Raw genomic sequence first — 17,182 nt, 5'->3', positions numbered from 1 at the left:
CTGTGCCTTAGTATTCGCATCTGGAAAATGGTCACAATAGCAGTTTCTGTCTCTTTGGATTGTGGTGGGAATTGCATGAATAGCTTATGGAAGGCACTCGGCACAGTGCTAGGTCCATAGGAAACCCTCTTTAGGTTCTAATCGTTACTGGTGTTTCATATTATTCTCCAGACCTTTTGTTTTTCCAGTACAGTTCTACATGCCTTAGGGTCAGAGGGTGATGGGTTTAACTTAAAGAATTCCAGTCATTCCTGGCAGTGTCTTGAGGGGCACAGCTGATACTTACTTAATTTCAGTTTAGGTCACTTTGTAAAGTCTCCCTAGTAGTTCAGTGGTGTGAAATACCTGCCAGCCAATACAGGAGACGCAGGTTCGATCCCTGGGTTGGGAAGATCCCCTGGAGGAGGCAATGGCCACCCACTCCAGTATTCTTGTCTGGAGAATTGCATGGACAGAGGAACCTGGTGGGCTCCAGTCCATGGGGCGCAAAGAGGCAAGTGGAACCCAGCATGCACACACCAGCACCACCTGTCACTTCAGCTTTTCAGCTCAACCCACATGTATGCTGAGCGCTTACTGTGTGCTAGACTCTTTAATATGCGTTCATATTTTTTAAAACTGTCACCAACAACCACATGGAGAAAGATCTGTTATCCTCACTTTATGAAGGAAGGAATTAAGGGTTCCCAGGGAGGGAAGAGGTCTAGCCCGGAGTCACACAGCAGACAACAAAGAAGAGCACAATTTTTCACAACGTCAGACAATTGGGAGGAAAATATCCAACATTAGTAGCATGTTAGTTTGGGTCTGCTGAGCAGCAGATGTCGAGACATGATTGGACTTGTAAGAAATGTTTGGGGGAGGTGGGGGACGTCTGAAGTACAGAGTGGCAGAGAGCAAGAGAAGGTGGAGGGCTTTCAAAGAGAAGGCGGGGACCTTTCAGGCCCGGTGGCAGGCAAGAAGGAAGGAGACTTGTGAGAAGAACCTCCAATGGCACAACAGTTCCAAGGAAGGGAGGTGTCCAGGCTCCTGGGAATTTTGGTCAAAGTTGCCCAGTTGGGGAGCTCCCCGCCTGGCAGGAGTGGCCTCATGTGACCTCCATGCCTGGTCCCTGACTGCAGCAGCTTCAGAAAGCATGATCTTGGTGAGGACCTGGTGGATGGAGTCACAGATGCTCCCTATGGCCAGAGGGTGGAGCCTCACGTGGCCGTGGCCCCATCAGCCCTGACTGACGAGTGCGGCATCGGGCGGGTCCTAGAGCAGGATGCTGGACCACGATCCCAACGCTGCTGGTGGCCCGTGACTGGCTTCTGGATTCAGTGCCTGCTGTTGACATTGCCTTATCCAACTGTATTGTTTGCTCTGTGACTCACCTCTCCTTGAGCGATAATGAGAGTGAAAGTTGTCCTAAGGTGGGTGAATGTGAAAGTTTGAACTTGGTGTGGAGGCTGGGACCTGCTCTGCCAGAGAGGTGCTCTCAGGGCTGGGCTCTGAGGGGGTGTTTGGTGACCTTAAGAGCCAGGATGGGTGCAGTTTCTCGTGAGGGCCCCTCCAGGCTAGGTTCTTGGTCCTTTCTTCTTTAAAGGCGTGGGCAGTCTCTTTTCAGCTTCTCCCATTACAGTGGAACGAAAGTGTTTCTTCTGCTGCCTCCTTGCTGCTCTTAATACTCTCTTCTGTTATTCCACCCAGGCTGGCTACCACACTTTACATCTGAGGGGTGCTCAGAAATTATTTATTGGATAAAGGCTTGAAAAGTTGTGTGCTCCAATGATGGTTTAAGATATAGTTCACCACCCCAAGAATTTGAATACGTTAACTAGTCATTTCTCTTATCTTTGGTACAAGGGGGAAACTTTACTCCTAGGATGAAATAAAGCTCAGAGATTGCATGGAAAATCTACTAGGAAAGGTCCAGGCTTCAGAACTCTCAAGTCTTTATTTTCTAGTCCTAATCAGTGAAGCCATCTTCCTTCTTATGACCTAGATGCTTAAGAAGGCATTTTCTTTTTTTTTTAAATTGCCTGTAGTATAGATATATATATATATATTTTCATTTTTTAAAAAAAGTTTTGCTTTTCTCATTTTTACAGTGTTGTATTGGCTTCTGCCATATAGCAATGTGAATCAGCCGTGATTATACATACATCCTTTGGATATTTATATTAGCTTGCTAAAGCATCTTTTATTTCTGAACACAATTTGCACCTTTACTGTTCGGTCACCCACTCAGGTCTGACTCTTTGCAGCCCCATGGACTGCAGCAGGCCTGGCTTCCTTGTCCTTCACCATTTCCTGGAGTTTGCTTAAGCTCATGTCCATTGAGTTGGTGATGCCATCCAACCATCTCATCCTCTGTCACCCACTTCTCTTCCTGCCCTCAGTCTTTCCCAGCATCAGGGTCTTTTCCAGTGAGTCTGTTCTTCTCATCAGGTGGCCAAAGTATTGGAGGTTCAGCATCAGTTTGCACTCTATACCCTCAAATCCAGACCTCACTCATTTCTGGTGACTTCTTAAAACAATCAGTTACCTAGAAGACATTGGAAGGAAAAGCTCTGAAGAAACCCACTTCCTGGCTTGCGCTTAACCAGCTCGCTGTCCAGGAGTGTGTCTGAGTGGCAGGGTGAACATGATTAGACAGAATTCTTGAGTTTGGAGGGAAGGTGCCTGCCTTTGAGGACAGGCTGCCCCTTTAAGAGAGGAACCGTCTCTTCTCCCTGTAGCCACCCCCACACGTGTGTCCTTGAACACTTGCAGGTGTGAGGAGCGCAAGCAAAAACAAGGGCCTTTCCTTTAGACACTCAAGTGTGTAACTGTCTTTTGCGCAGGCCCCAGGCAGACCCAAGTGAGTCTCAGTTAAGTCTGCCCCAAGTAGGGGAGTCTGGCTAAGCTAAGGCCAGCCAACTAGGCTCCTTGCCAGGACGGTCTTGGACATTGATCTCTGGACAAGACTTTCTGCTCTTCCTTCGATTAATACTGATGGGATCTGTCTCTTGGGCCAAACTACAGACATTTGTGGGGAATGCTGGACTCGGTGTAGCTCAGCCCGACATCATTATTAGGTGGAGTGGGCTTCCTGTGGAGTATAAGTGATTAGGGAAAAAAAAAAGTACATTGGGGGAAAGAGGATCTAAGTCTGTCTGTGGCCAAGATTTCCCCAAACCGTAAATGTCGGCTATACTTTCACTTGCAAAGCAGTTTGCATCTGCTCTTTCTGTGCCTGCCTACTTTGAATTAGAGCAGGAACTTCAGAGTTATCCCTCACTTGAAAAAACCTTAACTGTTTTCTCAGCTACAGTATTTAAAACATTTTATGTTTATATATGTTAATCATTTTGCTTTCCCTTCTAACTTTCTCCTCGTTCAAAGTTGCCGTATAAAAGGCCAATTGAATTCTTGGAAGAATAATTGAATTTTATTTAGTGCTTTTGCTATTTTGTTTTTCTGTTCCATCCTGTTTTTCTTTTGAAAAATCTGCTTTTAAAAATATTTTTTCTGTTGTCGAATTCTTCTGTTTAATTCTACTGTTACGTTTTATATTCCCAAACTGTTCTACACTGTGGTCATATATGGTCATATATGTCTATAAAGGAGGAAGGAGCTATGATAACTATTTGCATTTTAGAGATGGATAAACTAAAGCCCAGAGAGGTTAAATGAGCTGTATGAAATCGCTCAATGAATCAGAGAAGTGGGGTCAAGGCTCTAGACATTGGGCTCCCTATGTTGGGCATTTCCTACCATCATGTATATATTTTCATTTTATAGGATACTGTCTGCTGTCATCTCAGTCAGTATGCCCAATGTCCGACATATGTATTTGTTTAAATTTTTTGAAACGCTTCCTCCTTTCTTTTGGTCTGCTGTTTCAGAGACGTGGACTTGACATCAAAGACTGGTTTTGTTTTCTTAATTGTTTCCATTGTTAGATACTGGCTGTTCCAGCATCCATAAATGCAAGGGCATGAACCTGTTGTCTTTCATGATATTCACAAGAGATAGTTTTCAAGCACCTGTTAGAATGTTGTTTGTGGTTTTGAGTTGCGTTATAGGAACTTAAATCCTGGATTGCTGTCCTTGAGTTACTAGCCATTGACAGAGAAGAAGTATATAGAACATAATGGTTTAGAGTGATTTGTTGAACCAAGGCATTTCAGCCAGTTACAGAATGGATTGTGTGTAGATTGTGGTGGGGATGAAGTGAGATTGGGTTGAGTTGGGAGAAAAGGAGGGATGTAACTCAGAAGAAATGGGGAAAGGCTCTTACAGGCATAAAACCAAGCCAAAGTACCATGCAGTCTCTGCTCTTCCTTCTTTTGAAAATCTTCCTGGTGCCCTGGGTACCGACTCCATCCTTAGGCAGAGGACAGTGCAGCTTCATGTTGAGTTTGGCCCAGAGGTCAAGACACTGTCAGGATGCTTTCTGTTCAGTTTCTCATTAAACGTCATGTCATAAGAACTGAAAGGAAAAAGAGGGACTTCGGGATCATTTGTGAATGATAATTTAGAATGGGGTTGACAAGAAGTGGGTGACACTTAGATTCTGGGGTCACCTGCCCACCCCCAGAGGTGGGCACCCCTGCACTTGTTGCTGTTCATTCAGTCGTGTCCAGCTCTCTGCGACCTCATGGTCTACAGCACGCCAGGCTCCCCTGTCCTTTACTATCTCCCGGAGTTTGCTCAAACTCATGTCCATTGAGTCAGTGATGCCATCCTGCAGTAGTTTGTAAGAAAGATAAACTTGTGAACAGATGGGTCATTTCTGGATTCGAGTGTTCTGTTTTTGCCACCATCGTTTGGCTGTGGGCAGAGACACCTGGGTGAGCGGGAGGGGCCGTATGTCCCGTTGCCCTGTTTTAGGACCACCTGTCAGATGTGTGCTATCGGGGCCAAGTGAACCCTGCTGCAAGGGTAACCAACCATGAGAGTTTCATAGGTTAAAATAAATGCGGTGTCCTGCCCACACTGAGGTGTTTGATTTGACTTGGAGAGTCGAGCTACAGAGATTAGATTCTCAAAGTAGCAGATGAATCCCCAAAGGACCAGAGGTGTGGTCGTTTTTATTTTGGGGTGCATGTTGATGAAATGTAGCCTGGGAGTCCCCCATATTGTTTGACCCCAAATATAGTTTAATAGAGAGAAGCAGTTTGGGTCACCTTTTCAAAACCCTGATACCTTTCCGCACAGGAGGATTGCTTGAGTAAGGCAGTTCAGTAAATGTTTACAGAGCTCACCTGTCCAAGACCGGGTCCCAGGCCGGGCACTGACTATGCCTGTAAGGGTCAATCAGATGCAACCCAGGCTCCCAGGGAGCTGACAGCTGGATCATATAACAGCAAGCAGGTTTTTTGATAGTTGGTATTTGTTGGTGAGGCACCATCCCAGGCTTTGGGTTACAGCAGTAACAACACATGGGCCCAGCCCCTGGAGCATGTGTTCTAGTGATGAGAGAGATGCGGGGAGAGCCAGCCGTCGGGGCTGGCCCTGCTGACAGCAAAGCATGATGGGAGGCTGCCCGAGACAAGACGCTGGCTACCCGGGGCCTGACTCTTGCATGTTAGCCTTGCGCTGGGCACAGGTGACGGAGCGAGAACGTGCAGCTGAGCTGGAAAAGCTGAAGTCCCACTCTGACCGCGGTTCACGAGCAGTGAGATCATCGCCATGGCTGGCAACCCCCACGCCTAGAAAATGAGAAGAAAGATACCCACAGGTGGCCTCATGGAGAAGGATTATGAACCAGAGCACCTTCATCGGGAACACCTTGCTAACATCCTAGCCTGTGCCTTTCCTTGTACCCAAGTAGCTCACATCTTAGCCTCAGAGTAATGAATGGAAAAAAAAGCAGGGCTTTTAAATAACCACCCCTCATCTAGATAGATGGGGACCTTCTAGTCCCTAGACAAAGAGAAGGGGTGTAATCAACTCAATGAGTAGAAATTCACTTCAAGTTTTGCCTTAAAAAACAGAGAGAGAGAGATTATATTCTTGAATTTGACATGCTTTAAGGGTTCCCCTGGAGGGAGGCATTGTCCTGCGACTTGCTTTGCTGTCCTGGGGTCCCTCCAGGTACCCACCTGATGTTATCTGTCTGGAGGCCGTGTCCCCGTTTTCAGATTGGGGCTGTCAGTGTTGTACTGAGAATTTTCCTCTTCCCCAGAAGCCGAGAAGAACAAAGCAGTCAGAGGAAATTCCCCACTGCAGCCGTGGAAGGGGGGAGTCCCCCCCCACCTCCCCGCCCCGCCTGCGAGAGAGACTTCCTTCGAACAGGGACCCTCTGTTGTTGTGGTTCAGAGCTTCGACTTGAGAAGCATAGTTTCCCAATGATGCCACTGGATTCCTGACGTGTGACACCCCAGGGCGGCCTGGTGAAGGCCGCCGTTGACTGCCCTAGGCCCCTGGACAGGGACAGCATTGTGAGTCACACTCGGTGTGTGAGCTCCCCTGCCCATGACTGGCACTATTATTAGTACCATTCTCCGCTCCTGGGACAAAGGTCACTGGGATCAGAGTCCGGTTGGGTGGGTGGAGGGGGCTGGGCCCAGGGCCGAGAGGAGGTGTGAGTGGAATGGAGGCAAGGAGAAGGCTTTTCCCCATGAAGATGCGTTGGAGGGAAGGAGGCAGGGATGGAGCCCGGGCCCCTCAGATTTGGGCAGACTGATGCCAAGCGATCCAGAAACAGCCCCTGCAAGAGCTCAGATTGAGCGGGCCAACCTCAGCCGGCATGTAGGCAAGTCTGGGGCTTGAGAACTTCCCTTGGGCCTGGACTTGGGTGCTGCCATCAGGTCAGAGTCACCAGTGACCCCAGAGTCAGCTCTGGGAGTGGGCCACCCTGAGAGGTCCTGATCTTCCCTCCCAGACCCAAGGGGAGGATGGATACATTGTCATGGAAACAGGCTCCAGCGTGGGGCTCTCCACTGGTCCAGCCTGGGGACCAGCCACCCCGACGCCCATATTCCGCTGTCTGGCGGGGAAAAGAAGCCCATGTCTGTCCTATCACTGATGCCCGCACAACCTTAAAGAGGGTTGGGGTGTCAGCAGAAATGTATAAGAGAGAAATGTATAAGAATTTCTGGGAGGCATCATGGATCCCTTTTATTCGGGGTCACAATGCGGGCTTTCTGAAAGGTTAGCAGCAGCTTCCAGAATGCCCCAGTGGGAGCGCCCTGCGTGCCGTTGGTGGGGGTAGGCTGGCGGGATCTCTCCTCAAGAATAAGGGAAGGAAACTCGCCCTGACATCACTGCTGCTATGACTTCGCTCTTGTGCAGCCCTGCAGACACGTCCCTCCCTGCCTCCCCATCCTGCGCCCTGTCCTTTCTCTTGGCATCTGGTTTTCCTATTTACCCTCCCTCTTCCCTTCAGTAAATAGGACAAAAAAAGAGGCGCCACACCTAGGACTTGGGCTCCCAGTTCCCGAATTTCAGTTTTGTGTTCCTTATGAACAAAGGACAACTCACATGGAGGGAAAAAAACACCCATGTGCCAGGACTCACTCCGCCCCGGCCACATCCACAGACCCCAGGGATCAGATGTACACGGACACCGGGGTGTGGCTCTGAAGTGGGAGCAGGAGCGGCGGGAGTAGTTCCATCTGACATCCCTTCCTTGTGAGCTGGTCCCTGTGACGCTAATCCAAGCCCCGTCCCCACTCCATGGCTGCGCATCTGAAGGGTGGGGGCCAGAGGTGGCTCTTGGACCCCCCTCCCCGGGAATCCGGATGTGCATGCTTCTCCCTGCCACTGACCACAACTTCCCAGGGAAAAGAATCCCCATAATTCTTCCTCTTTACTCAACCTGGTATAATTAGACCTCTTATCCCTAAAGGGATTTTAAGACTAGTGGTATGAAAGAGGGCTTCCCCCATAGGCTCAGCAGTGAAAAATCCGCCTGCCAATGTAGGAGATGCAGGAGACTCAGGTTCGAGCCCTGGGCTGGGAAGAGTCCCTGGAGAAGGAAATGGCAGCCCACTCCAGTATTCTCATCTGAAAAATCCCATGGACAGGGGAGCCTTCATGGGGTCTCAAAGAGTTGGACACGACTGAGTGCGCGCATGTGCGTGCACACACACACACACACACACACACACAATATGAGAGGTTTGAAGACAACTAGTGGGGGTGAGAAGTAATGAAATTACATGGCCTAATGGTGACCATGGGGGGTTCAGATGGAGTTGGAAGTGCCACCTGCGTAGGGGACACCAAGGTCCCCAGTGGTCAGACTGACAGGGGAACCACTGGCCATCCGGTGTCCTGGACTGCTTACTGTGAGCCATGGGGAAGAGATGTTTTTCACATGCAAGGTCCTTTTACCCCCAGGACCATTGCAGCCAGCGGGCAGGTTAGATGCCAGCTCTGGGTTGGCCTTCCCTGGGGGCTTTGCAGTGTTGAGATGGAGATTTACGGGGTCAGGCTGCCTGGGTTCTAGTCATACCACTTCTGACCTGCACAACCTTGGACAGGACACACAATGGGTCAGTTTTCTCTGCTGTACAGTGGGAGAAACAAATGTGATAACAGTAGTATCTACTCATGGATTTATTGTGAGGGATAAATATTGGGTTGGTCAGAAAGATCATTCGGATTTTTCCATATGATGTTACGGAAAAACCCGAATGAACATTTTGGCGAACCCAATAAGATGCTCTAAAACATGACATATTACTGTGGTACATAGTAGGTGGACCATAAATCCTAGCTCCTGTTCCTGCTTTCCTTTACCAGGTGTCTGAAAGCAGACCTCTGTCCACCATGTCTATGGTCTGTGGTCTTGACCCAAGAGAGGACCATGAACTCCCTGGCTTATTTTCATAATTTTGGGTTAGTTGATTTTTCCTTTCATGTCTCATTTCAGTGGTTCAGTGGGTATCTGTTCTACACTTCTCCAGGATACCTATTACGCCACAAGGGCTATTGTAACTAATTCTATAGCATTTCTTAATAGAAATTTGTTTTCCTCCTGCCCATCCGGATGGCTTCTCAATGGATTCCTCATAGGAAGTCACGACAGGACATTCTTCCTGGCAGAAGGTTGTAGCCGGTGACTACTTGGCTGCCAAGGAAACTGCAAATGTGTCTGAGCTGTCTAGAAAATGTATTTTTTTTTTTTTCATTGGAGTAGAAACAGAAAAGGGGGTAAGGCTTTACCAGTGTCATTCCTGGGACTGTTTCTTCAAATGTTAATATACTTTGCAGGCATTGGCTGAATTATTTAATTCTAGAGTATATGTAAGGTATTTCTTGCAAGATGGTTTTAAAGTACTCGGGGGGGGGGGGGAGGGGGGATCGGGATGGGGAATACATGTATATCCATGGCTGATTCATGTCAATGTATGACAAAAACCACTACAATATTGTAAAGTAATTAGCCTCCAACTAATAAAAAAAAATAAATTAAAAAAAAAAAGATACTGGAAAAAAAAAAGTACTCAGGGTTCATAGAAGGGTGAGGTAGAGGTATTTCATTTTCCTTGCTGAGCTTGGGCTGGGTTGAGGAGGGACCACAGGGATGCTGTTATTATAGCCACGGCTTCCTTGGGGTGTCCCACCAGTGATGATGAGCACCAGCCGCTGTTTGTTCATAGGCGTCCATCAAGATTACCCTGGGACCTGGAGTCAAGGTCCGGGGATTGGCCCACTGTTTTCTAACGGTGCCTAGACCAATGTCACATCAATTTTTTCTGAGCACCTTACTCTGCACCGATAGAATGGAGGCAGTCAGCCCAGTCTACCATGCCTATAAGGAGACTGGGGAGTTGGTTTTAGGAATAAGCAAAATGGTGAACGTGAAAATGTCTTGTAGGTGTGTCCAAGATATGACAAGAGATCGCCCTCCTAGATCATGAAGGGCATTTCTTTATTAGATCGAGAGGCAACGCAAGCTTGTTTCCTACTGCATCTCAGTTTACTTAGGATCAGACACGTTTGAAACTCAGGTTAAGGATTAGAGCCTAACAAACTCAAGTTTTCTTATGTGAGTCAGAGCATGCCAGGCTTTGTCTACACGGACTGGGTCTCTCCAACTGCACTATGTCCAGATTGCTTCTGAGATGGTGTTAATAAGGCCTATACGTCTACACAGTGTAGACGTGTAACAAGCAGTGTGGACTGTTGAGCCCGTATCTGTCTCTGTAGCTACACCCATAAATCAGATAGGAATCTCTAGCATCATTTTCATTTCTGAATAGAAAACTATCCTAGAAGGAAATCTATGTAGCATAAACTCTTTTAGTGTAAGATAAACTGACAATCAGAGTATGTCAGGCCTTCCAGAACTAATGTTGGCAGTGTTGATGACTAAGACGAGAATTGTGTGTGTGTGTGTGTGTGTGTGTGAGAGAGAGAATTAGAGTCTACTGAACTGTGGTGAATCTCTGAGACAGTGCTAACCTGACCTTTGAGGATTTCATAGCTGGCAAGTTAATTTCCTCCGTTTCTTAGTTTGGATGCTTGCCTGTAGGCATCTTGGGGATTGTGGTAGAGAGGAATATTATGACCAAGAGAAATCTTAATTTCTCTTCCCTTGTTAGATCACCCTAAGGTAATGATTCTTCTCGAAAACCAGGGACCAAAGGGTCCTTACTGAGGCTTTGCTTTGGGGCTTTGACTTCTGCTTGGAGCTGGCAAATACACTCCTTGGTTCATACCTTGAGTACTTTATAAGGCAAAAATAATGACTTTGTTTTTGAAGGCCAAACAGACCATGTTGCCTTAGAATATATCAAAGGAGGGATCCAGGATTTTCTTTCTAGAGTTTGCTTGGCCATAAAAAATGGACTGACTTTTAAATCGATCTAAATAAGGCAACTGATACTCCATCCTAAAGGCGGTTTTGGTGGGAATTCTTCACCTTTTCCATCTGTTCCACAAGCTCCTGCAACTCCTGTGCTCTGGGTTGCCCTCTTTTCCCCCTGGCTGATGGGCTGGGAGGGGAGCGCCCTGTAGTGGGATTTGCTGATTCACCGTGGCTTCTGTCCCCAGGCAGCGGACCGATCCAGCTGTGGCAGTTTCTTCTGGAATTACTCACAGATAAGTCCTGTCAGTCTTTCATCAGCTGGACAGGAGATGGCTGGGAATTCAAGCTTTCTGACCCAGATGAGGTAAGGAGGGAGTGACTTAAGAGTGTTGTGTCCAGGGAGGGTGAGAGCTCTGGGGATGGGTTGTATGGGGCTTGATGGTGTTTTCTAGGGTTCGAATCCCAGCTCTGCCACTTGCTACTTGGGGGACCTTCTCTGAGCCTTAGTTGCATCATTTGGAAAACAAAGAAAAGACCTATGTTGCCCGTTCATTTTTTGGCTTAACGGATAGGATGTGCCTACAGTGCCTGTCACATGTTAGGCCTTTTGTAAACACAAGTTTCCTGGTCTCTCAGTGGTAAAGTACCCACCTGTCAGTGCAGGATACTCGGGTTCAGCCCCTGGATTGGGAAGATCCCCTGGAGAAGGAAATGGCAACCCACTCCAGTATTCTTGCCTAGAAAATGCTATGGACAGAAGAATCTGGTGGGTTGCAGTCCATGGCGTCACAAAAGGAGTCAAACCCGACTTAGCGACTAAACGACAAAAACACAAGTTGCCTTCTCTGACTTTGTTCCCTTCTTGGTCTTGTGGCATCTGACAGTTTGAGAGGCCTTCAAAGTTTGGTGCGATTCACTCATTATTTCGTTTTTTTCTTCAAAAAACAGTGACAGAGGGAGGAATACACTGAGCTTGAGATGAACATATACACATTGCAGGCGGATTCTTTATCAACTGAGCTATAAAAGTTGGTAAAGAATCCGCCTGCAATGCAGGAGACCCTGGTTCGATCCCTGGGTCGGGAAGATCCGCTGGAGAAGGGATTGGCTACCTACTCCAGTATTCCTGGGCTTCCCTTGTGGCTCAACTGGTAAAGAATCTGCCGGTAATGTGGGAGACCTTGGTTTGATCCCTGGGTTGCGAAGATCCCCTGGAGAAGGGAAAAGATACCCACTCCAGTATTCTGGCCTGGAGAATTCCTTGGATATGTATAGTCCATGGGGTCTCAAAGAGTTGGCAACCAGTAAGGACCTACTGTATAGCACAGGGAACTCTAGTCAGTATTCTGTGATAATCTATAAGGGGAAAAGATCTGAAAATATATGTATGTAGAAGCGAATCATAACCTGAAACTAATACAACATTGTAAATCAATTATACATCAATAAGAAAACAGAAACAAAAAAACAAATAGTGAGTGGTCGCTCTATGACACGCCCAAATTCGGAGGATGCACAGCAATGAATGAGAGAGAGACAGGCCCTCTGTTCCAGCTGAAGTGAGAAGCCCTGTGCCTCGGGAAAAAAAAAAGAAGATGCTTCCTGTTGAGGAAAGGCAGGTGTGACTGTAACTCAGTCCTTCGTCCCTCACGTCAGATCTCATGCTTTCAAAGCAAAGACGTTCTATCAATAATACGGGGTAAGAGGAGACTCTGTAGCATCTTCTATGAAAAAAGACTCTTTTTAAAATATCAAATGCTTTAACTCCCGTTCCATAGCGGTTCAGGGTCTCTGTGCTTTCATCAGCTTAAAGAATCCACTTCACTGCCAACCTGGGCTAGCCCTCAAAACTTGGAATTCAGAAGAGTAACTTCTTTGTCAGTGAATCTCTAGCCATCTTTTGAGCATCATGGGTCATCACCAATGAGTGCAGGCATATTAACATGTATCTTTGGCTTATTCTGGAAGTGTTCACCTCCTCTTCTTTTTTAAAAATTAAATTTCAGGTGGCCAGGAGATGGGGAAAAAGGAAAAACAAGCCTAAGATGAATTATGAGAAACTGAGCCGTGGTCTTCGCTACTATTACGACAAAAACATCATCCACAAGACAGCGGGTAAACGCTACGTGTACCGTTTTGTGTGTGACCTGCAAAGCCTGCTGGGGTACACGCCCGAGGAGCTCCATGCCATGCTGGATGTCAAGCCCGACGCCGACGAGTGATGGGCACTGAGGGGCCGGGGAAACCCTGCTGAGACATTTCAGAGAACAACCATATCGGTCGGACTCTTTAATTTTTTAATTGTTATTCTATTTTTAATTTTCCAGAACTCTTTTTTTTTTACATTCAGGGGTGGGAGCTAAGTGAGCTGCAGCTATAATCCATTGTGCGCCGTTGAAGGAGAGCCAGGACTGGTGGGGTGGGTGGGACAAGAAATTCTGGAGCGGATTTTCAGGAGACAAGGGCCTTCTTAGAAGCTTGAAGAATCTGGCTTAAGGGAGGAAGAGACTAACACGTCCAGTCATTTATATTAAAAAAAAAATCATCCACGAAAAAAAATATGTCTTGAGTTATGGACCTATTAGCAAAAGAAATTGATGCACCAGGAGTCTTGAAACTAATGAAAGGCAATTAATTTCCTTTTGTCTTTAGGTCTGGGAGGGCAAAAAAGAGGGAGGTAGGATAAAGCCTTTTGTTTGCAGGTGCACTAAAAAATCACGGACTATTGACCTTTTTGTTCTACTTTCGAAACAAAGATGGACTTCAGTAGGGAGGGGCTGAAACTGTTTTTGTGTTAAAATTTATTCTATTAAATTTTGTGCCAGTATTTTTTTTTTTCCTTAAAAATCGTCTTAAGCTCTAAGGTGGTCTCAGTATTGCGATAATCATGCAATTTTGTTTTTATTTGCCGACTGAGGATTCTGACACAGTGAAAGGAAACTGTTTATATAGACCCCACTGGAAAGACAAAGCGCCATCACTGAGATTTGGGGATCCCAAGTTCATGTGACTGATGTGTTAAGGAAAAAAAATGATGCTAATTTGGGTACAAGGGAACTGTGCATGTGAGTTTCTCCTTTAATTTTTAAAAATTATGATCACACCCCTCTACTTATTTGTTATGAGTGTATTCTCAGAGTTTGGACTTAACATTGAGCTAAGAAGCATTAAGTCTTTGAACTGAATGTATTTTGCAGCCCTGCTTTGGACAATAGTAAGTGTAGGAGCACTGTAGTAGTCTTATGAAAGAGGGAGTGAAGGGAGAAGATTGACCTGGTTCTCTACTGGTTTTTTAGACTTGTAACATACATGACTTGGAATAAAATCTGTATGCACGGGCATTACCCCTCAGGTCTTAGGAAATAAGTCCTGAATGCATGTCCTTCCCAGCTAACACTCTGTACTTTGTCCTTTGTGTCTTATTTTTCCAGCATCCCACATTTATCACTTTTCCCCACTCTGTTGTTCAGTAGAAGGAAATGTACAGCTTTCTGATGGGTGAGTGAAAGAGTAGCCGCAGACAGGTCATGAGTTGGAGAGTGTCTGATAAAGCCATTTAGATGTCCTGGGTTTTAGAAGCCATGGAAACTGAGGGAGCCTAGGAATAAAATGCGGCTCGGCTGTCTTTGGGAAAAGTGCAAGGCTTTCCTTTGAAGGGTTTAAGGCAGCTGAGTTGGGTGTCAGGTGAGACTGGGTGGGCAGGCAAAGGTGCACAGAGCAGATGCTATAAGGGCCCTGTGCTTGGATCTGTTATCCTGGCACAGGCTAAGGGAATGTTGGTAATCGCAAAGGAAGGAAGCTTGAAGGCATAGGAACTATAAGGAAAGGAGCTTGGGTGTAGCAATAAGGTGGTCCATGAGATTCAAATCTACTTTTACTTCTCCCAGAGTTGAACGACAAACATCATCAACCGAGGCCATTGTAAAGGGTCATCCGAAAATGGAGTTTGGGAGAGGGGACCAACATCTGACTACTAAGGAAAAGTGCCTAATACAATTAGAATCCCCTCTTCCTCAGCTCGACAGGTGCCGGATTGAAAAGGAGGGTGACAGGGATGGCTTTCAGCGAGGGAGGGCAAGAAATCTTCAGTACGGGCTTCTCGGGCTTGGCCCTTATTGGGCTCCAGCTGAGAAACTGGAAGTCTACTAACTACCTTCTAGCTTCAAGAAAGTGGATCGTTTTCTCCCAGGTCTTCTTGCAGACCCCGGATTATCAGGAACTTAACTCTGTGATTCACGCGCTTCCTCATACCGAGAAATCGGAGCATCCGCTTGGAAAGCAGAGGCAGCATTTCGCCCAGCTGTGTATTGTGATCTTCTTCCGGACGCAGGTGCCTTAATGAAGCTCTCGACATATTTTAGGAGCCGCTCAGGGAGTGTTAGGCGGAACTGTTTGGACTACATTGTTTTCTCTTAGATTATGTGATCTTTGTTGGGCACTGGCAAAGATGTGTGTGTGCGTGCCTGTGTGTGTCTGTGTGTGTTTGCAGACGTGCAGAACTGCAGCTGAGAGAATGCTGGGGCTTTCTCATGATGTCTTTCCACATTTCAGTGATGGGTGAGAGTAGAACCAAGGCCAGACCTCGGTCCTTGCTTCTTTGCCACCAGGCATATCACTTTCTCAGCTCAACAGCCCTTTCCTTTTAAATCGATGCTGAGACCCCCTCCCTGTGTATGTCTGACTCCTGCCATAATTCCCCAGCAGAGAAGACGTAAACAGGTGCCTCCTCATGCTCCTCAGCCGCTTGTTTGCTAAGATGCACCCCCCTCCCCCATCCTGCTCTCTCTCCGTCCACCATTTTCAGTATTTGTAGATAGCGTCTTAGTTCAAACAGCTTTGTCAATCTGGCCAGATGCTTTTTTTTTTTTCCCTCCTTCTGTCCAGAGACCATCCCAGGAAGAGTGGTGGGTGGTTTATACACTGGAAATGGAGCAGAATTGTTGGATTTCTGCTTTAAAAAAATAAAAACACATGCTAACTTCAGAGGAAGGATGGGCAGATCTGGTTGAGTTGGGTGAAACTCTGTTTTCCTGGAGATGCATCTGTTAACCCGTGTTGGTTTGGGCTGTAGGGTTCAGAGTCACTTTGGTTCCCTTTCACTTTCAGGGGAGGGACTTCCCTACACAGAGCCCTGGTTTTGTGGCTATGGAGATTGGAGGTAACATTCAGAGATCAGATATGCTTTTCCTCACTTTGGAGCTGAACACTCTGGGTTTTAGAGCATTAACCTGCCTAATCTTCATGGTGAAAACGACACCTTCTCTATCCTAGTCATGCTGTGCATGCTGCTTTCTCTGTTGGGGTCTATATAAATGGGTTGAACTCTTATCTACATTCCAAAGAAGTTTCGAGGAACCATAAATATATGTATACATATACATATATAAAATATATATATTAAAATGAAATTTATCTCTATCAGGAATACTGCCTCAGTTATTGAACTTTTTTTTAGAATACTTTTTTTTTAAGCTGAGAAGTATAGGGGTGAAAAAGATGTTATATTGTGTTTGACTATTTTCCAACTTGTATTTTCATATAATTTATATTTTTTAAGAGCTGAAAATTTAAAAGCAAGATGAAAAAAAAAAAGGAAAAGCAGGTGCTTTTTAAAAAATCAGAACTGAGGTAGCTTAGAGATGTAGCGATGTAAGTGTCTATGTGTTTTTTTTTAAATGCAAAAAAAAAATTTCTTATGGGGGAGTTTTTTGTTCGTTTATTTTAGTAGCTGATGCTGGCACATCATTTTGCTGGAGAATTTTTTATATACTGTAGCCTGATTTCATATTGTATTTTAAACTGTGTGAGATTAAAAGCAAAGAAATTCATTCATAACGATGTGGGTTTGGCTCCATTCTTTTCTGTCTGGTTCATGTGTGAAAGCAGGACAAATTAGCCAATCAGAGACAGGCACAGGAAGGAATGCAACTTCATCTGATCTCACTAGCTCTGCACCATTTCAGATAAAGATTTCCTAATAAAGTGAGAACTAACATAGGAATATGGGGAAGTGTCATCTGACATCCCAGTTACTGAAGATGGAGTCATCCTTTGTGGAATGTCCCCGCCTCATCATACCGCATTTTGATCGTGTCTGAGGACTAAGAGGCACAAGAAGAAACATCTTAATGACTCAACGGATAAGCATTTGATTTCGGCTAGGTAAAGTTCCTGATATTAACACAGGATGTTGAGCATCTTTGGTCCATGCTCAGGAACCGCACTCTTCTCCCTCCTTCTTACACTCATTTTGTCCTGTGCCGATTCAGACCCATCACATCCATCTTGGCCCCAACTCTTTTGGGGGGGCTGAAAATAAGGAATGGTCACATCCAAGCCCTCAGCAGTCATAAATACAATCGTATTTATAGGTGCTTTGGGGAGAAGGGTTAGGAACACATGTTGCATGGTGCCTTTCCTCTTGTTGTTAGAACTGTAGAAGGTGGATGTTTT

General features: G+C 46.1%; 1 protein-coding gene across 3 annotated transcripts in view; it reads left to right on the top strand.

Annotated features, from left to right (window-relative positions):
* ETS1 (ETS proto-oncogene 1, transcription factor) overlaps positions 1–14,519 on the top strand; it is a 138,648-nt gene extending 124,129 nt beyond the window's left edge. For all 3 annotated transcript variants that reach the window (XM_020879226.2, XM_020879228.2, XM_070457377.1), the window contains 2 exons: positions 10,975–11,093; positions 12,736–14,519. In XM_020879226.2, the coding sequence (XP_020734885.1) occupies positions 10,975–11,093; positions 12,736–12,951 (335 nt within the window). In that variant the 3' untranslated portion in view covers positions 12,952–14,519. The remainder of the gene's footprint in view (positions 1–10,974; positions 11,094–12,735) is intronic.
* Positions 14,520–17,182: the final 2,663 nt, after the last annotated feature.

This window comes from Odocoileus virginianus, chromosome 28 (genome assembly GCF_023699985.2).
Source record: "Odocoileus virginianus isolate 20LAN1187 ecotype Illinois chromosome 28, Ovbor_1.2, whole genome shotgun sequence".
Taxonomy (NCBI): Eukaryota; Metazoa; Chordata; class Mammalia; order Artiodactyla; family Cervidae; genus Odocoileus; species Odocoileus virginianus.
This window is presented reverse-complemented; position numbering and strand designations above follow the sequence as displayed.